This window comes from Prionailurus bengalensis, chromosome D1 (assembly GCF_016509475.1).
Source record: "Prionailurus bengalensis isolate Pbe53 chromosome D1, Fcat_Pben_1.1_paternal_pri, whole genome shotgun sequence".
Taxonomy (NCBI): Eukaryota; Metazoa; Chordata; class Mammalia; order Carnivora; family Felidae; genus Prionailurus; species Prionailurus bengalensis.
The window spans coordinates 76852927-76878877 of NC_057346.1; the positions used below are offsets into that span (position 1 = coordinate 76852927).

The 25951-nt window shown below is 38.5% G+C and overlaps 1 protein-coding gene across 2 annotated transcripts in view; it reads left to right on the forward strand.

Annotated features, from left to right (window-relative positions):
* NELL1 (neural EGFL like 1) overlaps positions 1-25951 on the forward strand; it is an 882973-nt gene that overhangs the window by 158360 nt on the left and 698662 nt on the right. For both annotated transcript variants that reach the window (XM_043580819.1, XM_043580818.1), the window contains exon 5: positions 12205-12301. In XM_043580819.1, coding sequence (XP_043436754.1) covers positions 12205-12301 — 97 coding nt within the window. The remainder of the gene's footprint in view (positions 1-12204; positions 12302-25951) is intronic.

The following is a 25951-nucleotide window of genomic DNA, read 5'->3' on the forward strand; positions in this document are numbered from 1 at the left end:
ACAGGCTCCAGGCTCTGAGCTGTCAGCACAGAGCCTGATGTGGGGCTCGAACTCACAGACTGTGAGATCATGACCTGAGCCGAAGTCAGCTGCTTAACCGACTGAGCCACCCAGGCACCCCTATTTTGCTTATTTTTTAAAAAACAATCCAGCATTTAGTTTCATTGATTTGTTGCTTTTGTTTGTTTCTATATTATTTATTTTTGTTCTCATCTTTGTTCTTTTCCTTCTTCTGCTGGCTTTAGGCTTTGATGCTCCTTTCTAGCTCCTTTAGGTGTTAAGGTTAGGTTGCATATTTTGGACTTTTCTTGCTTCTTGAGATAGGCCTCAATTGCAATGCACTTTCCTCTTAGGACTGCCTTTGCTGCATCCCAAAGGGTTTGGACTGTTGTGTTGTCATTTTCATTTGCCTCCATGTATTTTTTAATTATTTAATTCCCTGGTTAATCCATTCATTCTTTAGTAGATGTTGTTTAACCTCAATGTATTTGAGGACTTCCCAAACTTTTTCATAAGGTTGATTTCCAGTTTTATAGCATTTTGATCTGAAAATATGCATGGTATGATCTTTCTGTACCTGTTGAGGGCTGACTTGTGACCTGATATGTGGTCTGTTCTGGAGAATGTTCCGTGTACACTTGAGAAGAATGTATTCTGCTGTTTGAGGATGAAATGTCCTGCATTTATATGTTAAATCCATCTGATCCAGTGTGTCATTCAGAGCCGTTGTTTCCTTGTTGATTTTCTGCTTAGGTGATCTGTCTATTGCTGTTAAGTGGGGGTTTTAATAATGCCATAATATTAGGGGACTTTATCAATGAGTTGCTTTGTTATTAATGGATTTATATATTTGGGTGCTTTCAAGTTGGGGTTATAAATTCTTACAGTTGTTAGATCTTGATAGACCCCTTACTTATGATATAATTCCCTTCTTTGTCTCTTGTTACAGTCTGTGTTTTAAAATCTAGTTTGTCTGGTATTAATATGGCTACTATGGCTTTATTTTGATGTCCATTTGCATGATAGATGGTTCTCCATTCCCTCACTTTTAATCTGCAGCTGTCTTTAGGTCTAAAAAGAGTCTCTGTAGACAGCATGTAGAGCTTGTTTTTTTATGCATTCTGATACTCTGTCTTTTGATTGGAGCATTTAGTCCATTCACATTCAGAGTGATTATTCAAAGATAGGAATTTAGTGTCATTGTGTTACCTGTAGAGTTGGTGTTTCTGCTGATATTCTCTGGTCTTTTCTAGTTCCTCTTAAAATGTCTTGAGGGGCTGATTTAGTACCCAAAAACTCCTGTATTGTTTGTTTGGGGAAACTCTATCTCTCCTTCTTACTGACTGATAGGCTCTCGGATAAAGAATCCATGGCTGCATATTTTCCCATTCAGCACATTAAATATTTTCTGCCAGTCCCTTCTGTCCTGCCCTATTTCAGTGGACAGGTCTGCTGCTATCCTTATGTGTCTACTCTTGTAGGTTAAGGACCTTTTGTCCCTACCTGCTTTCAGATTTCATTCTTTATCTCTGTATTTTGAAAGTTTCATGTCATGGTGTTGACCTGTTTATGTTGATTTTGACCGGGAGTTCTCTCTGCCTGTTGGACTTCCCCAGGTGAGTGCAGTTTTTAGCAATAATTGGTTCAAATAAACCTTCTGCCTGTTTTTGCTATGTTTCTTCTTCTAGGACTCCTACGATATGGATATTGATTTGTTTCATGGAATTAATAAGTTCTCTAAATTTCTCCTTATGATCCAATAATTTCCTTTCCCCCCTTTTTCAGCTTGAGTATTTTCCATAATTGTATCTTCTGTATCTCCTATTCTCTCCTCTGCTTCTTTAGTCCTTGTTGTGACTGTATCCAGATGGTTTTTACCTCTCAGTTACAGCATTTTTTTTTTTTTTTAAGTTTCAGCCAGACTAGTTTTTAGGTCTCTGATCTCTGCAGCAAGGGTTCTCTGGCATCTTCTATGCTTTTTTCAAGTCCAGCTAATAGTCTTATGAAAGTTATTCTAAATTCTTGTTCAGATATATTGCTTATACCTGTTTGTGGAGGAGAGGCCCACTGCATTGGTTCAGAGTCAGTCTTGCTCCAGTAAACAAACAGTTGCCAGGCATGGAGCAAGAGGGGGGATGCGGGGCAGGGTTTGGTGTAAGCAGTTCCTGCTTCCACTGGGGGCTGCTGTGCTGCTTTCTGAAGCCCCACTAGATTGCTGTTGGGGTGAAAATGACGCCACCCCAGTCTTTGGTCCCCAGACTGGGGATCTCAACCCCTCAGTATTCAGGCAGCCCTCACAGAATAGCAAGGGCAGCCAGCTTGCCTTGTGGCGTAACTCTCTTGTTTTTTTTTTTTCTTTTCTTTTTTTTTCTTTTTTGTTTGTTATTTTGAGAGGGAGGGAGGGAGGGAGGGGGAGAGAGAGAGAGAGAGAGAGAGAGAGAGAGAGAGAGAGAATGAACGAATATGAGCAGTGGGGGACAGAGAAAGGGAGACATAGAATCTCAGGCAGGCTCCAGGCTCCCAGCTGTCAACACTGAGCCTGATGCGGGGCTCGAACTCAAAAACCGTGAGATCATGATTTGAGCCAGAGTCAGACATTTAACTGACTAAGCCACCCAGGCGCCCCTCCTGCATTTTTTTTTTCTTGGGTGTGAGGCTCAGATTTAAAAACCCAAAGTCTTCATGGACCAGGCACCATGCAGTCTGCTGCCTCCTCTGGGGTAGAGCCTTTCTGCATTGTGTCTAATGTCCATTGTCCCCGAAAATACACCTGCACAGTGTGTGGAATCCATGTGTAGCACCACTAAAAGCAGGAAAGGTTATTGTCTCTCTTGATGTGCCTCTGTCCCCTGCCAATGAAAGGCCTTTTGCTGGTGCCTGCAGGGTCTTTTATCCTTGGGGAGGCTCTATACTTTCTTCGAAAAGTACTCCAGGAAGCAGGGGAATGTTCTCTCCCAGTGTGTCATGGAGGTGTTTACACCACATTGTGCACTCTGGGATCAGCTCCCTCCTCCCCAGGGGTGCGCACCATAGCTCTGCTCCAGAGAAACTCTTAAACTCCCAAAACCTCAGAGTTTGAGCTCTAAACACTTCACACACACACACACACACACACACACACACACACACAATATCTGTGATGTTCACTACTTCTCATTCCCCAGTCCGTGGTCTAGAGATATTTTCCTCTTGTGCGAACTCAGTGCTGCCCTTTCTCAACCCCTCTCTCTTTCTCTCTCTTTTGTCTCTCCACAGAAAGGGTTCCCTCCTCTCTGCGGCACTGCCATTTTTCTCCCTCCCCCATTCACTTCCATGCACCTTGCACCCGCCCCCCTGTCTCCCTCCAACTATGCAGACACTTCTGCCACTCCACAGATTGATTTCTCTGGTGTTCCAAGTGATCCAACCTCAATACAGTTGTGTTTGAGGGATGAGGAAAGCCCATGGTCCTGCACTTCTGCATCTTAACTCCCTATACCACATATTCTTTTCTCATCTGTGCTTAAACACCTCAATTGATTCCATATTTTGACTATTGTTAATAATGGTACAATAAACACAGGGGGTGCATGTATCTTTTTGAATTAGTGTTTTCATTTTTTGGGGGTAAATACTCAGCAGTGGAATTATTAAATCATATGGAAATTCTATTTTTAATTTTTTGAGGGGTCTCCATACTGTTTTCCTCAATGCCAGCACTGTTTTACATTCCCACCAATAGTGCACGAGGGTTCCTTTTTCTCCATATCTTTGCCAACTTTTGTTATGTATTTTTGACTTTAGCCATTCTGACAGGTGTGAGATGATCACATTGTGGTTCTGATTTGCACTTCCGTGATGAGTGATGTTGAGCATCTTTTCAGGTGTCTGTTTGGCATCTCTGGGTTTTCTTTGAAAAAATGTCTATTCATGTCCGCCACCCATCTCATTACTGCTTTATTGTTTTGTTTTTGAGTTGTAGACATTCTTCGTATATTTTGGATAATAACCCAGAAAAGGGATGAATTTGATACATGTTTTCTAAGTGGATGAAGCAGGTCACCTGAGGACTTGGTTGTCTCTGGGAAGACCTCTCCTCTCTCTGGAGAGACCTTTTCTGGCAAAGTCTCCCAGAAGTATTTGTTAATTTAATTTGAACTGCTGCCTTCCTTATTTACCACAACAAAGGTATCTCCTTCCAGATTTCAACTTTGCTGCCTCTTTTTTGTTTGCATTTGTATTTACTCTGTGGTCAGCTGGCAAGGAACAGTTTGGAAACCTGCTGAGCCCTGCTACTGTCCTTGCTCCTGAGCTCTGTATGGATTTAGCTCGGAACTCAGTTCTTACATGTTGGGGGCATACTCTATTCATTTCTATAATCCATCTCTCTGTCTAGTCTGTTTTCTCCTGTATAATGCCAGAGGTGTATTTTTTATTCTAGTCATTTGTTGTCAGCTGTTTTTGCTAAACAGATGGGTAGGAGGAGACTGCAGAGCTCCTCTTTTGGGGCATTCCTTTCATTTCATGGTTTTTGTTGTTGTTGTTGTTTTTGGTACAAATCCCTGTATGATATGTATTCCATATTAGCACATAATTAACAGCCAGACAACCTGACATGGAAATTCAACAAGTAGCTCACCAATGTACGTAGTTGGCAGACACTCCTGTCAAGGTAAGTTTTGAGGAAGTATTTTGTAGATTTCCATGAATGCTCAGCAATTGTCAGGGCCAAGAATACTGCTAATGATAGTATAGATGCCCTTTTTTCCCCCAGTCTACATGAAGAAATCTGTTCTCACATTTGCCCTATGATGTAAAGACTGGAAAGAAAGGTTGTATTATGCCCTTCTTACCATAAGACCAAAGAGGGACTTAGCCTCCTGTGCAAGGTCATTCCCCACCTTTTAGTGAGGAGGGGAACAGCATGGGAATTGCCTTGTTTTCTCTATAGGGAACTTTCTCCAAAAAGTGCCTTGGTATTCACTAGTGCCAGCTAAGAGGCAGGGGAGGATGAGGCTCTGTCTAGCAAGGGAAGGTCATTGCAACTTTCCTCTTGAGGAAGAGTGTGAACGTTCTTGAATTCAAGGCAAAGCCCAAGATAAACTGCTTCATTTAGCATGCCATTTGGGCTTCACATTATCTTATTAAACAGTGGCATAATACATGTCGATTCACATGGTTTACATTGGAAATGAATTCTTGTATATAATTGGGAAAGGTACCCTGGTGTCCCTTCAGAGGTCTTTCTTCATCCAGGTAAATAGAAATTCAATATTCCTTCATAAGTAGTATTGTTGAACCACTGCATTGCTTTCTATAGAACTCTGAGGGTTTTATCTGTTAACAGAAAATCGAGTTCTTCATAGAATATAGACTGATCTTTTAAGTGGATGGGACACTTGCTAGGGAAGGGAGGGGATTCTTAACCAAAGTCATGAATAAAGAGAGGTTGTACCTTGTGAAGAAAATTTCTGATGTGAGCCCTTGATTCAGTGAGTGACTTTGACAAGGAGTGTCAGTTACTCTTTGCATTGTTCATTCCTCTCAAGCAGTTTTTATGTTTGGATGTTTAATTTTGCATGGTATTATATTAGAAATTAGATACATGTTAAAATACCAATATGTACTAATGGCATGCAAAATTCCCATAATTCTTCGCATATAGCTTAAGAGGCAGGATCTCATTTGAGTGCAGGGCCTACAAACATGACTAAATGGGAATTGGGTTTTCTTTAGCCATAAAGGAGGGTAGATTTTAGATGATTGCAGAGTAGATACATTATTTGTGTCGGATAGCCTATGGGAACGTGAACTAATTTGAACCGATTATAATGCAGTGGATTTAAGCAGTAAGTCATGTGCTTATTAAAAGGACTGTGCTTGACCTAATTAATTTTCACATTACTATTTCTCCTATTCTGTCTGGCTTTCCTGTTAGTTAGTGATCTGCCCTATGGTTCAAACTTGCTATCCCAATCTTTTTTGTGGATGAAAAGCTGAGAGGGGTTCATCTTGCTCTTTTGGCTGCCTTGTGTAGATCTCATGAACTGGGGATTGGTGGAGGAAGACCCTTGAAAAGGGTCATCATGTTTCACTTGTTTCCAGTAACTATATTATCTGCAGAAAGATGTCATTTGACCACCTGAGTTTTCAGTCTATATTACTTAGTTTCATGCATTCATTGCTCATCATGAACTCTGGGCTGTATTACTGTAGCACTTGTATAACTATAGCCCTCCTATTCTGAAGATAGTATTAGGGAGAATTCATTTATTCAATAAATAAATAGATGGAGTAAGCACTTACTTTGACTATCCCTCTTCCAGATACTAGGTATACTGACTTAAATAAGACTGATAAGGTCCCTGCTTTCAAGATTTTCTTGCTTCTGGTAGGAGGAGACAGTCATTCAGCAAAGAGCTAAGACAATTTTGGAGACTTACTTGCTTTGATAAGAGAATAAGCTAAGCGATTAGCAGTTAGTAGCTGCTTTATGTAGGATGGTCAGGGAAGTTCCAGGTGGAGGAGACCACTGAGCAGGTGTAAGAATGTTGTGTTGGGGGTTTTATTTACTGCACACGCAGCAGATGTTTAGCGATTGTAGCAGTTAGGAAGCGCAGGTGCCACTTGAGGGTGAAAGTGCTGGGCCTAGAGGTACCAGCAAAGACCAATTCCTTCTTCCTTGGCAGGGAGGTCTGAGAAAGCAGCCTCAGCCAGGACCAAAATCGTAGAGACTCAAGTGAGTAGTGTGAGGTATGTGGTCCTATGTTGAAGTGCTGGAGTGTAGGGCCACATGGGTCATCCAGGTGGGGAAAGTCTCAGAGATTGGTAAAGAACTAACATATAGGGCAGTCAGGATAAAGATTCTTGCTTGCTTGCTTGCTTTCTTGCTATCTATCTATATTTTAAATTTTAGTTGACATCTAGTGCAATATTGGTTTCAAGAGCAGAATTCAGTGATAAATCGCTTAAATGCAACATCCATTGCTCATCACAAGTGCCCTTAATACCCATCTCCTTTCTAGCCCATCTCCCACCTACTTCCCTCCAGCTCTGTTGGTTCTCTGTAGTTAAGAGTCTCTTGTGGTTTGTTTCCCTCTTTCCTCTCCCCCCGCTTCCCATATGTTCATCTGTTTTAATTCTTAAATTGCCCATATGAGTCAAATCATACGGTATTTGTCTTTCTCTGATTGACTTATTTAGCTTGGCATAATACATTCTAGCTTCATCCACATTATTGAAAATGGCAAGATTTCTTTTTGATGGCTGAGTAATATTCCAGGATACATATTTTGATAAGGATGCATGAGGACAGTCTGAAATAAGAATTTAGAGTGCGGGCCCCTGCTCATTGCTGCTATTTTCATTTTCCCAGAAACCTTTCCTATAGATTGACTAAAACCAGTTCAGGTGCCAAATGGTCTAAGAATGTGCCCAATACTGGGCTAAGCAAAAGTGTTAGGAATAGTAGCCTGTCATATTTTACTCCTAAAAAAGGAAGTGTATTTTTTGTTGGTATTGGTTTAGTGGTTGTGTATCCACACACACTGTAATAACTTTGCAAATCATCTACCTCTCTTTGCTGAGTCTTTTTCCAGTCTTACATGAATTTATGATGAACTTTCAACAGAAGTCAAACTTGTGTAAATGTCAGAGAATTACCTATTTTGGAAGAATGTAAAAGATCGTAGGATGTTTGCTTAGAATTTAGAGTAATATAGAAAAGTTTGATTTATGGCTTGAAAGCATTTAAAAGAAGCTAATGAATATTTTAAAACTAAATGAAAATACTGAAATTTTAGGATATCGTAGAAAATACCCTTGGTCCAAAAATTGTTTTTAATCTACATTTTAGTATCTAAATAAGCTGTTACTTGGCTGTACAACTTTAAAAAGGTTAAACAGAAATGAATGTTATTTGAATGAATTTGTAGGGGAAAAGAAGTTGGGTACACGTTAAGTGCCTGTAGAAGTGCTGGCTGTTTCTGTCTGTGTGTTAGCTCCACTTTGTTTTCCGTTCAAATCTGAGCTCCAGTGTTTCCGCCTTTGAAAGTGTTTTCTGACTATGGCAGACAGCAATCTGTTTTTCTTTCTGCTTTCATAGATCATTGCACTTCACTGAATAAGGTGTGTGCATGCATGCTGTCTTCCTGGCTCAGGCATTTGACCTGAGGACAAGGACTTGGCCACATTAATTTTGCCGTGTGGGTTCCCGTAGCCAACACGGTGTCACACAGATGATAGACAATCCGATACTGATGTGGAGACCTCATTAAACAAAATACTAGAATATCAAGTTTCCATTTCCTGACAACATTGGAAACCAAGGAGTTCACTCTATTAGCTTTGACTTTTCATTTGAATTGGGTGATCCTAGATTTAAGTGACAGATCACAGATCACTGTGTCCTATCTGCATGAGCCAGCCCACCTAAACCCTACCCCTGGGGTCGGCCCTTCTGTGAAGATTCTGATTATATTTGGCATGTTGGTGGCATAATTCCTTTTGTAAAAGAGGAATAGATAGGGATGTGATCATTTTATTTCTTAGTTTATGATGTGTTATCAAAGCAGTAGTCTGCACAATACTTTTGCTTCATTCAGTCATTCATCTTTCACTCGTTCACTTTTTCTTCCCTTTGCCTTTCCTTTAGGAAAACACTACCACATACCTTATATGGGGCTTTAAATTTGTATGTGTCTTTGGCTAATAGCTATAAAATTGTTTTAGATGTGTGCATTTTTAGTTTGTATACATTACAGACCCTTTGGCTTTTTTACCGTAGTCTCGAAACTATTTTAAAATAACTTAAAAAAATTTTTTTAATGTTTATTTTTGAGACAATGCGAGAGACAGAGTGCAAGCAGCGGAGGGACAGACAGAGGGAGACACAGAATCTCCCTCACATTGGCCCAGAGCCCAATGTGGGGCTCGAACTCACGAACCATGAGATCATGGCCTGAGCCAAAGTCGGACGCTTAACCGACTGAGCCACTCAGGCGCCCCATATTTTAAAATAATTTTAATATTAAAAGAAACTATTAAGAATGGCACAAAAAAATCATACACTCTTTGCCCAGATTGTTTTTTCTCTCTCTACATAATGTGTTTACATATGTCTCTACTTAAGCACATCATTATTTTGAATCCTTTGAGAGGAAGTTGCAAAGATCATGACTCTACCTTTAAATAGTTCAGTGGATATTAGTGAAGAACAAGACACGTAAATATACATGATCAAGCCTCAAAATCAGGAAATTGGACATCAATACAATACTGTTATATAATCTACAGTTCCAGTATCACCAAGTTCCTACTAATCTTGGGCATAGGATTTATTTTTTTCTGCTCTCAGCTCCATGCCAGGATTCTGTCTCATATTTATTTTTTATGTCCCATTGGTCTCTTTTAATTGGCAAATGTTCCTCAGTCTTTACTTTCCATGACATGGGCATTTGAAAGAGTACAGGCAGTTATTTTATAGAATGTCCCTTGAATTGGGTTTGTCTGTTTTTCCACATAAGGGTCCCCTGTGTGGTTATGTATTTTTATTTTTATTTTTATTTTTATTTTTATTTTTATTTTTATTTTTATTTTTATTTTTTTTTAACACTGTAAGCTCTCTTCATTTTGCTATGTCTGAATCCAGTTTGTTGTTTCTGTCTGCTACATGGAATTCTCCAATGAGGTCTGCCATTTGGAGTGAATTGGCCAGGCTGGTGGGAAAGCAGCCAGCAGACTTTCCTTGGCATCAGGAGAGGATCCTGATGGGGGCTATGTGACACTGGAATGAGCACACACCTTTGATACAGGCATCAGGGTCCCTGCCTTGCTTTGGGCTGATGGTTGAGAAAGCAAGCGTCTGAGGCCCAGTATTTCTAGGGCAGAAGGAGCAATTATGCTTGCAAAGATAAGGCATGATGGAAGTTGATTTTTTGATCCTTCCTTCCTTCCTTCATGCACTTAATAAACCAGTGATTACGGGCCTCGTCTGCTCATTGGAGCTCACCTTCTGGCGTATCGAAAATCAAAAAGAAAGCATTAAATTGAAAGCTCTTCCTCCAACAGATGCAAATGTTTCACAATGAAAGGTTCAGATAAATAGTTTGACAGTGTTTTTCATTGTGTTAGTGAAGCACCCTTACAGAAAATTATGCTTCTGACTCTTTACCTAAATACAGAGATTTCCATTTCTTTCTGGTTTCTTCTGAACTTCACCAACAGGGAACATAATTTTTGCATTGTTCTCTCCATAGTTCGTAAATAATTTTGCATGCCGCTTTTCTCCACTGGAAATTATTTTGTATATACTTTCCCATATTTCACAACCTGCATATTTGTCACTCTTAATGACCATAGTAAATTACATCAGGCTGATCTACTGTAATTTACGCATTTCTCTTTTGTTGTAAATTTGGCTTGCTCCTAGTTTTTTGTGAATATTAGAAAAAAAATCCTTTTTTAAGGGAGGATATATAGCAGCTTCTTCGGTTAAAGCAGTTTTGACAGGTTGTTTTATCTAAAATTGTTCATTCTAACATGTGAAGAAGGTTGCATTCCTGTGGAGAAAACACACCCTGCCTTTTTAAGGGAGAATTGTTCCTTGCTTATGTTTGAGCATCCATTTATAATGGAAAGATAATTAGTTGAGATGGAGCTGATATATTTAGAGTTTTCTCCATTGAATACCTTCCATGTATTATTAGGAAATAGCACATTTCTAGTGGAGAATAAGAGAGTGATGGACAGTACAGTGAAGTTCCAAGGCTGCAGTGTGACTGCTCCCGACTCCCAACTGTCACAGTCCTTCATTGGCCTTGACTCAACTGGATGGTCTCTCAGTTCTTGCCTTTTGAGAACCAGTGGAGGAATGTGCCACTCTTTGGCAGAGGACAGTCAGCTCCCTTCCAGCACGGAGACCTGATGAGTTGTCAGAACTTTCTTACTCTGGAAGTACCTGGAGCTGGCTCCTCGCGCAACTGCTCCGAGCATGTACTGAAGAGGGCGAGGAAGGATAGACCATCAGGAGGAATTGAAATTCATCTACAGTCTCTATGGCACCCCATCGAGAACCTTCTGAGCATTTAAGGGTAAGTCGAATTCTTAGGCAAGCTCTCCCTTCCCCTTCTCAGCAGAGACAGTGTTGAGAGGCACTTGGTAGAAGTGAGGTGGAGGCCTGTGATCAGCTGGTGGTTGCAGAGACTATTTCTAAAGAGAGCAAAAATCTCAGGATTTGTGAGTAGGGCAGAACAACTGAGACCATGCCATTGTTCACTAGGTTCTGTGGGTACCTTCAAAGATCCTGGGGCTGTTGCTTCCTCCAAGTTATTTGTCTTCATATATCTTAGGAAGGTTTTGTTTTCATGTACAGAACTTTCTTTTCTTGCTCCTTGAGGGCAGGATTTTGTAGGTCTGGCTTATTTTATCTCTCGTTGCTTTGTGTGGAGCTTGTATCAAAAAAAGTACTCAAAAGAGGTGCCTGGGTGGCTCAGTCGGTTGAGTGTCTGACTTCAGCTCAGGTCATGATCTTGTGGTTTGTGAGTTCTAGCCCCACATCAGGCTCACTGCTATCAGTGTAGAGCTGACTTTGGGCTTTTCTCTGCCCCTCCTCCACTTGCGCACACACTCTCTCAAAAATAAACATTAAAAAGTGTTCAATAAATCAATATTGGTTGTATGATTTTGTGCACTAAGGATATTGTCATGTGGGCAACTACTATTCTTCTGTTAAGAGGAATGTAGAAGTGAGGAGCAGCTAGATAAACCAAAGTCAGGGAGGAGTAGAGTGCAAAGGGGTGTACCTGGGCTTTGCAGCCAGGAAGAGGGAGATCCTCATCCCAACTTTACTACTCCCTGTCTTAACTTGGTTGACCCATTTATGTTCTCGAACCTCAGCTTTCTCACCTGCAAATGTGGATCAGACCACTTTACTCACAGAGCATGTGTAAGGTTTATTACTCAAAGTAGACAGTTAAAAATGTTTTCTTCCTCCTTTCCCTGCCCAAAGGGTGACAATAGAAAGCCAACAGAGGTCCAGTTAACGTGTCCAAGTGTTGTCAGGAAGTAGATCCCTACATTCATGTTACCCATAATCTGAAATGTGCCACATACTGCTTCTATCTCTCCATACCAGTAGCTAATGCCATGAGTGCTTCAAACAACATACATACCCTTTGGTTCTGCTTTGAGCCTCTTCGCTAGTAACTGTGTTTTTTGCCTCTACAGGATTTATGAACGTGTGATAGACCCTCCTGAAACCAACCTTCCCCCAGGAAGCAATGTATGGCTTGGTCAACGCAATCAAAAGCATGGCTTATTCAAAGTAAGCACTTCTTTCTACTTCTGCCATGTAGTTTTCTATGTGCTTGACACGAATAATTGTCAGAACAATTCTATGAAGTAGGTGCTTTGAAACTAGGCAGAGTTGAGTGATTTGTTCAAGATTGCATAGGATGATGCATAGTGTAAATCATCCTCCACATGTTTCTGACTGACCTAATTCTGGGAGACAGGATAATCTTCAAATTGGCTTCCATTCTCAGAATCTTGGGGTGCATGGACACTGAGCTTTTGCTTTTTTTATCTATAAAGAGAGTAATACAATAACTGTGTTATTATACTTTATAGAAACAGGATACATTGATAAAGTGAAGAAGTTAAAAACTTCATGAAATTTTAAGAAAGTCTTGTTCTTCAATAGAATGGCAGACTTTTGCTTCTGGCATTGCGGTAGAATAGATATTTTTAAAAATTCTGCTTCAGAATGCCTATAAATGTTGGATAAAACGGAACAAAAATCTTTGAAGACCCATCATTGCACTTATAAGAAAGGAAATTCTTAGAGGCCAAATATGTGGAGAAAAGTGAAAACCAGAGGGAGGGATGTCTGCCAGTACCAAGAATTTGAAAATGTCTTTTCTGTTATTCCCATTTGAGTGAGATATACTTGACCTATAACACTTTGTAACTTTAAGATGTATAACTTTTAGATTTGATAGACTTGTATGTTGCAAAATGATTATCAGCAGTATTAACCAACACCTCCCTCATCTTACATAATTATCATTTCTTGTCATGAGATCATTTAAGACCTACTCTCTTAGCAAAATTCAATTACATAATACAGGATTAGGCACTATAATGACCATGTTGTACATTAGATCCCCAGACCTTATGTGTGTTATATCTGGAAGTTTGTATACTTAGACTAGCATCTCCCCATTTCCCCCAGCCCGTGGCAACCAGCATTCCACTGTCTCTCTGAATTTATGTTTTCTGGATTGTACGTATAAGTGGTATCATGCAGTATTTGTTTGTCTCTGTCTTATTTCATTTTGCATAATGCTCTCCGAGTCAATTCGGAAATGTTGAAAATGGCAGGATTTTTTTTCGCTCGTGGCTGAATATATTCTATTGTATACGTACCACAACTTTTTTAGCCATTCATCTGTTGACCTATACTTAAATTTTTTTATGTTTTATCTGTTGTATTGTGGCAATGAATATAGGGGTGAAAATACCTCTTTGAGGAAGTGCTTTAATTTCTTTTGGCTATATACTCAATAATACACCCAGATGTGGGATTGCTGGATGGTATGGTTGTTTTATTTTTAACTTTTTGAGGAATTTCCATAACTATACTAGTTTATATTTCCACCGTGTACAAGGGTTCCTTTTTATTCACACTTGTTATTTTTTGTCTTTCTGATGATAGCCATTTTAATATGTGTGAAGTGATATTTCATTGGGGTTTTGATATACATTCCCAGATGATTAGTGTTGTTGAGCACCTCATGTACCTATTGACCATTTGCACATCTTTGGAAAAATGACCATTGAGTTCTCTGCCCTTTTATTTGTTTATTTGCTGTTGTGTCATATGAGCTTTTAAATATGTTTTGGTTATTAACTTCTTACCAGATTGCTGATTTGCAAATGTTTACTCCCATCCCATAGGATGCCTTTTAATTTTGTTGATTGTTTCCTTTGCTGTGTAGAAGCTTTTTGTTTGTAGATCCACTTATTAATTTTTGCTTTCATAGCTTATGCTTTTGGTGTCCTATCCAAAAAATAATTGCCAAGACCAATGCCAAGGAGCTTTTCCCCTGTTTTCTTCTAGGAGTTTTATGGTTTCAGATCTTGCGTTTAAGTCTTTAATCTGTTTTAATTTTTTTGTGAGTGGTAATACAGGAATCCAATTTGTTCTCAATGCGGTTATCCAGTTTTCCCAAGACCATTTGTTGAAGAGACCGTTCTTTCCTTATTTGTCAAGGAGTAGTTGATTATATGTGCAGCAGTTTATTTTTGAGCTCTTGATCCTTTTCCTTTGGTCTATGGTTTTTTCTTTTCTTTTCTTTTTTTTTTTTTTTGCCAGTATCATACTTCTTTGATTACTAGACCTTTGTAGTCTACATTTGACTCTTGAACAGAAGGGGTTTGAACTACACGTGCCTACTTACACAGGGATGTTTTTCAATAAATGCAGTACAGTACTGTAAGTCTATTTTCTCTCAGGATTTTACCATTTTTCTTTAGCTTTATTGTAGGAACACAGTATATAATACATAAAGCTTACAAAATATGTGTTGTTTATGTTATTGGTAGGACTATAGCCAACAGTAGGCTATTAGTAGTTAAGTATTGGGGGAGTCAGAAGTTACTAACCCCTGCATTGATAAAGGGTCTAATGTAGTTTGAAATCAGGAAATGTGATGCATTTAGCTTTGTTCTTCTTTCTTAGGATTGATTGCTTTGGCTCTTAGGTCTTTTGTGGTTTGAAACAATTTTTTTCTTTTTTGTTTGAAAGTGCCAGTCAGATTTTGATAGGGATTGCACTGAGTCTGTAAAAGGGTTTTGGTAGTATGGATATTTAAACAATATTCTTCCAATTCATGAATATGGATATCTTTACATTTGTGTCTACTTCAATTTTTTTCTTTTTCTTTTTTTTTAATCAAAGTCTTATAGTTTTCAGTGTACAGATTTTTCACCTTCTGGTTAATTTCCTAAGTATTACACTGTTGTTGATGCTGTTGTGAATAAGATTCTTTTATTTTTCAGATATTTCATTGTTAGTGTATGGAAATGCAACTGATTTTTGTATGTTGATTTTGTAACCTGCAGCTTTACTGACTTCATTGATTAGTGCTAAAAGTTTTTTGGTGGAATATTCTATGCTCAATTTTCTGAGTATTTTTATTATGAAGGGAGGTTGTATTTTGTCAATTCTTTTTCTGCATCTATGAGATGATATGATTTTTTAAATCTCATTCTATTAGGGTGAGTCACATTTATTGATTAGCATATGTTGAACCAGTTTTTTGCATTCTCGGGATAAATCTGCTTGATCATGATGTATGATTCTTTAATGTGTCATGAATTCAGCTTGTTAATATATTTTTATATCTATATTCATCAGGGTTATTGGCCTGTAGTTTTCTTGTAGTATTCTTCCCTGATTTTGGTATAGGATAATGCTGGTCCTCTTAAATTAGTTGGTGAATTTGGGGAAGACTCAAATTTGGAAGAGTTTGAGAAGGATTGGTGTTAAATTATACTTAAGTGTTTGGTAGAATTCACCGATGAACCCATTTGGTCCTGGGATTTTCTTTTCCTTTAAAATTGAAGGTATAATTTACATAAAGCATAAGTCATTCCTTCCAATGTGCAGTTTTGAGTTTTAGAAAATTGATAGAGTCACATACCCACTATCATAGTCAAGATAAAGGACAATACCATAACCTCCCCAAATTCCTTTGTAACACTTTTGATTCATCTCTTCTAATCCTGATTGACTAGTAACCACTGATCTATTGTCTGGCCCTATGGTTTTGCTTTCCCAGAATATTCTATAAATTAAATCATATATATATATGTATGTATGTTGAGGTTCACCCATGTTATATGCATCAATGATTCTTTTTTATGGTACTCTAATTCTGTAGTATGGGTGTACTACAGTTTGTTTATCCATTCCTCAATTACTAGGCATTCAAGTTATGAGTTTTGGCCATTTACATATAAAGCCACTAAAAATGCTTGCACATAGGTGTTTGTATGAACACAAGTTTTCTCTCGGGTATGTATCATTGGGATTGCTAGGCTGTTTATGAAGCGTATGTTTAACTTGATAAGAAAATGCCATTGCATTTTCCAAAGTGGCCATACTATTTTGCAATGCTACAACGATGTGTGGAAGTCCCAGTTAGAGCTTTAAATTTCAACAGTCTGTGCAGGATGGGAAGAATGTCCTAGATCTCATGCAAGATTGGAAGATGGAGCAGAAACTTCTAAAACCAAGCCACAATTTAGAAGACTACATCTCTAGCCAAGGGTGGACAGAAGCGTCTACTACTTAGCCACAGGAAGCAATCCAGTAACTAGTCTTTCTCCACCCCAGTTTCACACAGTTCTGTAATGAGAATTTGAAACCCATAGTCCTGCTATCATGCAGCCTGGAAATTTGGATTTATTTTGCCCATGAAGTTCAAGAAACTGTCTTAAAGCATTCCTGGGTTGGGAACCTTGGGATTCTGGATGAAGAAAATACAAATTATCTTTGGAGAAGTTTTCCTTCTATGCAGACCTCACAGGATTCTCACAGATTAAGATCATGCAAATAGAATTTTAAGTCCTTATGAGTGAGAGTTAGAAGGAGTAACAAACTTTGAATTAGCCCTCAAAGGGCTGCAGAAATTGAAATTACAAGAAATTTTGAAAATCCTGATGTTCTAAAATGTTTAATGCAACAAAATAACCAATTGTGATGACTAGAGAGTATAAATATGATGAGGGAGATCTGAACCAAAAAGAAGTTCCAGAAAAGAAAAATATAGGTATTGAAGTAAAAGAAAAAACCTCAACCCACTAAACAGTAAATTAGACACAGGTGGGGAGAGCATTTGTAGAGTAGAAAATATTGTCAAAGTAATTACCTTAATAGTGGGAAGCTAAAGAGAGGGAAATAGAAAAAAGCTTAAAACGTAGAGAAGAAATATAGAAAAAAAATGTTACATATGTGTTTAGTGTGTTTATATTCATACATGTATATTTGAAAAATCCAGAAGATAATAGAAGGAGTTATGGACTCCTTTAGAAGTATGATGGCTAAGAATTCCCTGAAATTGATAAAACACTAATTCTGATTATAGCAACTATAATGTAATCAAAGTATATATTAACTATTGTTGTCTATCAAGAAACTGAGCTATTTTTTAAGCTTCTGAGTTTTTTCTTTAGATCACAATTCTTATTTTTTTATTTTTTATTTTTGAGAGAGAGAGAGAGACAGACAGAATATGAGCAGGGGAGGGGCAGAGAGAGAGGGAGACACAGAATCTGAAGCAGGCTCCAGGCTCTGAGCTGTCAGCACAGAGCCCTACGCAGGGCTTGAACTCACAGGCCAAAGTCTCATCTCATAATCTCATTAGAGATTACTAGCCAAAGTCTGATGCTTAACTAGCTAAGCCACCCAGACGCCGATACATAACAATTCTTTGTGTGATTAGATGATTTTTCTGGTCTGGCCTGGCTATGCTATTATCTATTGGGCTCTCACATGTCTGTGGTCATTTGGCAGATCAGCAGGGGGCAGGATGATCTAAGATGGCCTCTTGACATCTCTGGTTGTAGGCTGGCTGTTGACTAGTGTACCTCAGTTCTTCTCCATATGGCCTCTCATTCTCTAGTGTTCTAGGGGCTTATCCACATGACAGTCTTAAGAGTCCAAGTGTAAGAAGACAGCAAGCCTGAGCTTATTAGTACTTTTCAAGGCTCAGCTTGCCTTACACAGTGGCTAATATTTTATTGCCCAGAGCAAGTCATAACCAAGAGCCAAACTCATAGTCCATCTCTTGAAGGACTATTCTGTATATCGTTGCAAGGATATGGATGTGAGGAAGGGAAGAAGTTTGGACCATTTTAATCTATTACACAAGCAAGATAGCCACACTTAGACATATTACTGGAATAGTAGAACCCCCCAAAGACACAGAAAAGATACTAACAATAGCTCCTAAAAGGTAAATTTTCCACAGAAGAATAACAGATGGAACAGCTGGCTTTTAATCAGTAACAGCAGAAGACAGTGATAATAGAAAGAATTTTTTTCAAAGTTTTCAAAGAAAATCACTCCCAAATGTAGTAGCATATATCCAGCTTAATTCTCATTTGAGAATGAGCATGAGATAAGAACTTATAGATAAATAAAACTGTTTTATGACCAACAGGTGCTCGTTAAAGAAACTTTGCAAAAGAAAAGACATACAAAATACAAGGGGGAATTGGTGAACAAATGGGGAGTATACACAAACCTTAATCATTACTTGATTAAATAATAATGCCCAATTTTGGAAAAAATAAAATTAAAAATATTACAAGACAAAATGCTGGGGCTATCTGACTTTAAAGTACTATAAGGCCTGTATTTAGAAAATGAATAGAGAAATTGGCTAACTATATTAAATTAAGTTCACATGTTAAAAATTCACCAACACCAAAATAAAAATATTGCTTTCAGATTTAAATTTTTTTTTAAGGTTTATTCATTTTTTCAGAGACACAGAGAGACTGGGGGGGGGGGGAGGGGTGGAGAGAGAGACACACACACACACAGAATCTGAAGAAGGCTCTAGGCTTTGAACTGTCAGCACAGAACCTAACAGGCACAGGGTTCGAACTCATGGCCTGTGAGATCATGACCTGAGCTGAAGTCCGATGCTTAACCAACTGGGCCACCCAGGTGCCCTCACATTTAAGTATTTGAGAAAGAGATATTTGTAAAAAGTTCTATGAACCCTGAGGCACCTGGGTGGCTCAGTTGGTAAAGCAAGCAACCATTGGTTTTGGCTCAGGTCATGATGTCATGGTTTGTGAATTCTACCCCTACTGGCAGTGGGAGAGCCTGCTTGGGATTCTCTTTCCTTCTCTCTCTGCCCCTTTCGTGTATTCTCTCTCTCTCTCTCTCTCTCTCTCTCTCTCTCTCTCTCTCTCTCTCTCTCTCAAATTAAATAAATAAGCTTTACCAAATAAAGTTCAACCCAGAATAAGGCAAGAAGAGAAAAAAGTTTTAATATAAACTAGATATAATTCCAGTGCATAATATTTACTAACAAATTAAGTGATTTACACTTACTGGGTAAAAGTCTGAGTACTATATTGGATTCATAAAACTCCAATCCCGATGTATATTGTTTATATTGAAACAATACAAAATAAAGATTTATTTTTTGCTTTTATAGCCATTGCTGGAGCACCAGTGGCCAAAAGGAAATTCAGTCCCTTTCTGACTTCTGACTGGAGCAAGGACCATAAAAGGCATTTCAATGCACATTCCCAAATTCCCACAAAGATGGTCTTCCTTTCCTTCCAAAGAACTGAGACAGAAGTACAACATTTGATTCATGCCCACCCCAAAAGGATGATGAAACACAGGTTGTGTGAGGACACTATAAAGGTCAGCAAATTGGCAAAGTAGTCCAGGTTTACAGGGAGAAATATGTCATCTCCATTGAATGAGTACAGCAAGAGAAGGCAGGTGGCACAGTGTCCACGTGGGCATCTACCCTAGCAAGGTCTATCACTAGACTAAAACTGGATGAAGACCACAAAAAGATCCTTGAACGTAGGAAAGGAAAAGGGCAAATGTGAGGTAGAAACAACTGAGAAGATGCAAGAGTAAAGTAATCTTCTATGTAACTTTAAACAAAAACTGTGAAAATGAAGGGAAAAAAAAGGGATTCATAAATGTTGGTAGTGAAACGCCTAAAAAAAAAAAAAAAAAAGGAACAGGCCAAATGAAAGAAAAAGGAGCTGTAGAATGCTCTGGCATGATCAAACTTTAAGGCACCCAAAGTTACCGCATAATAAACAATTTTAAAGATGCATACACCTGATATGTAACTTAAATATACATTGCAGCATTACAGAATACTCCGGAAGGATGGTGTTCTCACTACAGGGTGTTAGGTCAACTGAATATCCCTATGGGGAAATACTAATCCTGGACTCTATTTCCCACTACATGCAAAATCAATTCTGGGGGGATTATAGATGTAAATCTGAAAGGTAAACCAGTAAAGCCTAAAAAGATAGGATAGAAAAATATCTTTATGGCCTTGATGTAGGAAAAATATTTCTTAAATAAGTTATAAAATAACTACAAAGAGAAAGTTTGATGTACTTAAAATTTGCAACCCCCCTCCCCCGCAAATATGTAAGAGAGTGAAATAGAAACTATCCAATTAGTTCTATCCTACAAAGGCCAAAAAGGCAGAAAAATCGATGAGTAAAGTATCCAACTTGAGATGTTAGCAAATGGAAATAAATAAATAAAAGAAGACATGAAAAAATAAACATATAAGAATAGAAATGAAAATAAGGAGTAGGATACAATAGACAACGTCTAGAAAAACACAATTTGATCATTTGAAAAGACAAATCTGGGAGTTTGAGCAAGAAAAAATGAGAGAAAGCATTAAAAAAACAAAATACTGCAAATACTAAAACAGTAATTAATCATTGATTTTATATAATAAAATGGAAAATTAGAGAAAAATGGGCAATTTCCTGAAACTATAAATTATCAAAATGGACTTTGGAAATGAAACGGTCTTAGAATCAATAAAGTATTCTAAGGAATTCATGATACAAAATCTGTATTAGTTTTCATTGCAAAGCAAGTTTATTCAAAGCTTAGTGGCTTGAAACAGCAAGTATTTAGCTCACAATTTTGTGCATTGGTGCTTTGGGTTGGGCTGAGATGACTGATTCTGGTATTCTGAGGGTTCACTCATGCAGTTTGAGCAGCTTCTGGTTTTCTGGGGACTGGCTCTACTGGAATGGACTTAGCTGGGATGGCACATCTCTCCTTCATGTGATGTCTTATTTTCAGCAGTCTAGCCTGATCTTCTTTATGAGTCGACTGATGAGGGTTTCCAGAGCTGGAGTAGAAATATGTAGGATCTTTTGAAACCAAGGCTGAAAACTTGCACATTGTATTTTGTTGCATTATATTGGCCAAAGCAAGTTTTAAGGCCAGACTCAAGGATATGGGAAATAGAGTCCATCTTTTGATGGGAAATACTACAAATTCCCATTGCACAGGGTAGCAGTCTGGTAAGGAGCAAAGGATTGTGACCGATTTTCACAATTTACCATGTCTCTCCACCAAACAACCACTGGCTTCAGACAGTTTTACAGGGGAGTTTTATCACATCCAAGGTAATGATTCCTATCTTGTATAAATCCTTATGGAGAAGAGAATAAATGAAAATATCTCCCATCTCATTTATGAAGATAGTTGAGCATTCAACTCTTGATTTCTGCTCAAGTTGTGACCCCAGGGTCATGGGATCAAGTTCTGCATCAGGCTCCACGTTGAGCCTCAAGCCTGCTTAAGATTGTCTATCTCCATCTGTCCCTCTCCCCAGCTCTCATGCATACTCTTTCTCTCTCTCCCTCTCTCTCTAAAATTAAAAAAAAAAAAAATTGAGTTTTATAATACAATGTACTTTTGAACACAGATTAGATTAAAAATTCTAAAAAAAAAAAAAAAATAGCGTAAATTAGCAATCCAAATCTAGCTGTGTGTGTCTGAATGTGTGTGAGACCAAGTTGGTGATTTCAACAATGCTAAACTACTTTTATCAATACATTGACTAATACAAGTCACATTAAACAGAAAAATCTATGGTTATCTCCAGAGGCAGAAAAAGCACTAGATACAATTCAGTACTGACTCATGATAAATTCTTAGCAAAATAGGAATCGAAGGAAACTTCATTAAACTGAAAGTGTGCATAAAGCAAACATACAAAAACGATTGTTCTTATAGTTTAAATATTAAGAGAATTCCTGTTATAATCTGGAGTCTTACAAGAATCTTTATTACCATAATTTATTTTCAACATGATAGTGTAGGTCCTTCTGGCAGAAAAACAAATCCCAACCCCCAAAATGTCCCCACGCGCCCCTCAAAACACAAGGGTTAGTAAAAAAAAAAATGAGAAATTATATAATGGTTTGCATAGAAAATAGAATTCAAAAATTATTACAGTTACCAAGATTGTTCTGAAACAGTGCTGGATATAAAAACCAGAGAGAAAATCAATTGCATTGCTGAAAAAAGTAGCATCAACAAAATGCAGTTAAATAGAATATTTCATTTATAAGATCAAAAAATTTATAAAGTGCTTAAGGATAAAAATATATGTATAATGATTATGGAAAAAAATATAAAATTTTATTAAAAATCATTAGAGAAGACCTAAATGAGGACAGGTGCTTGGAGAAGGCTTAAAAATGGCAATTCTACCCAAATTGATTTCTCAATTGGATGAACTTATAATAAATTCCCCAAAGGATTTTATTTTCTGATAAAATCTGCAAGCTGATTTTAAAAATGATATGGAAGAATAAAGACCAATAATATTTCTGAAGAAGTAAAAGGAATGGCTTTCAGATCTTATTATAAGCTTATAGCAATCAACAGTTTGATATCCATGTAAGGATTGGCACATGAATCAAGAGAATAGCCTGGAGAGGCCAGAAAGGGACTTTTTATTTGTGGCAACTTGATACATAACTGAATTGGCATTCCTGATCTATGAGGAAGGGATGTATTCATAAATAAATGGTTATGAAAATCACTGCTTTAAATATTTCATGTATATACTAATTGATGTAATTGATTTTGGTGTGTATTGTCAGGAAAAGCTTTAATATATTTGGAAACCATACATCAAAATCAATTACAATTAAATACATAAATGTGTTGCACCTGGGTGACTCTGTTGACCATCCAACTCTTGATTTCAGTTCAGGTCATGATCTCATGGTTGATGGCATCACGTCCCAAGTTGGGCTCTGCATTGATAGCTCAGAGCCTGCTTGGAATTCTATCTCCCTCCCTCCCCTGCCCCCCTCCACTAGGTACCAGTGCCTGTTCTCTCTCTCTCTTTCTCTCTCTCTCTCTCTCTTCTCCTCCCTCCCTCCCTCCCTCCTCCCTCCCTCTCCCTCTCCCTCTCCCTCTCCCTCTCTCCCTCTCTCCCTCTCTCCCTCTCCCCCTCTCTCCCTCTCCCTCACTCTCTTCCTCTCCCTCACTCTCTTCCTCTCTCCTCCCTTCCTCCGCCCCCACCCCCAAATAAATAAACATTAAACAAAATACCTAAGTGTGAACTTTGCAAGTTGTAGAAGACAATATGGGAGCATATATTCATGATCACGGGGTGGGAAAGAAGCAATAATAAGTATAAAGCCGTAAAAGATACTATTGACAAATTTAATATATAAAACAAGTTGAAAATGTTTCTCAAAGATGACCTGGGCAACCAGATCAATTAGTAGAGCATATCCAGTAGAGAAGTGTTAAAATCAGTAAGATGCTCATAAATCAATAAGAAATCAGGCAAAAGGTATAAAAAGGCAGTTTCCCAAAGTGGAAACATGTGAATAGCCAATGAATTTATTAAAAGAAATGCAATTTCAGTAGTTATCTTGGAAATGCAAACTAAAAACACCATGAAATACCATTTCTTACCCCTCAGCCTGGCAAAAATGAAAACAAAAATAGGATGATGCTAAGTGTGGGAGAGGTTAATCGAGCCACGGTGGTGGAAACTTGAATTGGTTGAGCCACTAAGGAGGGCAGTTTGGGAGTTTTTGTATAAAATTAAAGGCATGCATATCTTATGACACATGACCCCAACTTCTATACACATTGAAGAAAGTTTGACGTGTAGCCAAGAAGATATGATGTACAGTCCTCACAGGAGCTTTTTTTAATGTAAAAAAATTAGGAGAAAAAGTTTTCAATCAGTGGGATGACGTTTGAATAAATGGTAGAACCCTATAAATAAACACCAAAATCATTGAAATTAAAGTAGCAGGAGAAAATTATAGTATTAAGTAATTTAAAAATGCAAGACATTTCAATTTATTGCTTATTTATACATTCACATATGTAAAAAAATAAATACATGGGAATAAGCACTAAATTTACAAGTTTACTTCTGAGAGGAAGGAATAGAAATTTAAGGATGGACACTCAGAAAACTTCAACTATAGTGATCTTTGATTTCTTAAGGTGGGTGCTACATTTGCAGGCATTAGCTTTATTTTGCTTTCAACTCTTTTGTATGTCCTAGATACTAAAAGAAAAAAAAAAAAACATGTCACAGGGTTCCTGGGTGGCTCAGTCAGTTAAGCACCCACTCTTGATTTTATCTCAGGTCATGATCTCACCGCTTTTGAAATAGAGCCCTGTGCTGACAGCGTGGAACCTCCTTGAGATTCTCTCTCTCCCCCTATCTCTCTGCCCCTACCCCTCTTGTGTGCATGTGTGTGCTCTCTCTCAAAAATAAATCTTTAAAGTCAACACACACACACACACACACACACAAGTATATATACCTATATACACACACATCTGAATATATACATGCATGATTTTTCCACGTTCCCTTATTTTCCATGTTTCTAAGAATCCACGGAAATTTGTCCAGATGTCTCAGTTCTAAACTGACTCACATTTAATGCTCTTTCTTGTGTAGTTAGTTATTTCTTGGTGAAGCTACACTTTCCTTCGGGACTTGGGTCTGAAATGAAGGACAGCACTGGTTCCCAAGTCTGGGAACACTTCAAAATATTATTGCAGAGACATAGTAACATGTGTTGATGATGGTCTACATTAGAGTTTTACCTTGGTCTCTACAATGATCACAAACTGTAATATATGTTCAACAATTAACATAGGTAGCTGGATGATTGCAAAATGGCATTGTAGGCAGCTAGCTCTGAGCCTGTGTCCCTCTGTAGAAACATAAAAAATAAGCAGGAATTGTCAGAACCAATTTTGTTAAAATTTAGGAAAATAGTCAAAGGTTTAAAGCAAACTAAGTAAATTCTCAATCAAGAATAAATGCAACATTAAAGTAGTAGGAAAGCTTTGTGATATCTTTTTATCCTTGCCTCATACTGGTCATAGCTCAGTGGCATCTCATTGTCGGTCTGTGTTCTCAGTGTGGGACAGTGGTCTCTGATTCTGGAGGGAGCGGAGACCTTATTTACATATCATGAGGTATATCCATTCTGTATGGAACTACCTGAAGGACTGGTATGAGACACTTGTCTAAGAACTCTTCTGGGTCAGGAAAGTGGCAGGTGTTGCCTGAAAATATTGCAAATGTAACAAATAATTTGCAGCTGCTTCAGGAAAGAAGTGCTGTTGACACATAATAGACCACATAAAGCCAGGATGAAATGCTAAGGAGAGAGAGTCTTTGGGAAATCATGGTATTGAACAGCACCTGTGCATAGAAAGTGCACATGCATTGTCCAAAGCCAAATACATGTTCAGAAAAGGCTCAGACACTCTAAGCTGGGTCTTTGGGCTGATCTCCAGGATTAGTGCAAGCATGTCTAAGTATTAAAGGACAAGGCATCCAGTATCTCTTTCCCTTCCTCCTTCTATTTCCCTCCCTTTCTCCATCTCCCTCTCTCTGTCCCTCTCTCCGTCCCTCTCTCCGTCCCTCTCTCCGTCCCTCTCTCCGTCCCTCTCTCCGTCCCTCTCTCCCTCCCTCTCTCCCTCCCTCTCTCCCTCCCTCTCCCTCCCTCTCTCCCTCCCTCTCTCCCTCCCTCTCTCCCTCCCTCTCTCCCTCCCTCTCTCCCTCCCTCCCTCTCTCTCTCCCTCTCTCTCTCCCTCTCTCTCTCCCTCTCTCTCTCCCTCTCTCTCTCCCTCTCTCTCTCCCTCTCTCTCTCCCTCCCTCTCTCCCTCTCTCTCTCCCTCTCTCCACCTTCACTCCTCTCCCATTGCTACTCTGCCTCCCCCCCCCCCCTTCTCCTTCTAGCATTCAAGGAAGTCAGTCTAAAAACTATATGAACACAAGCTCAGGACCAGGCAAGATAAGGAATATAGTCTCTTTAAAAAAAAAATTGGGAAAGTCCTTTAACAAATGCACTGCTAGAGCATTCAACA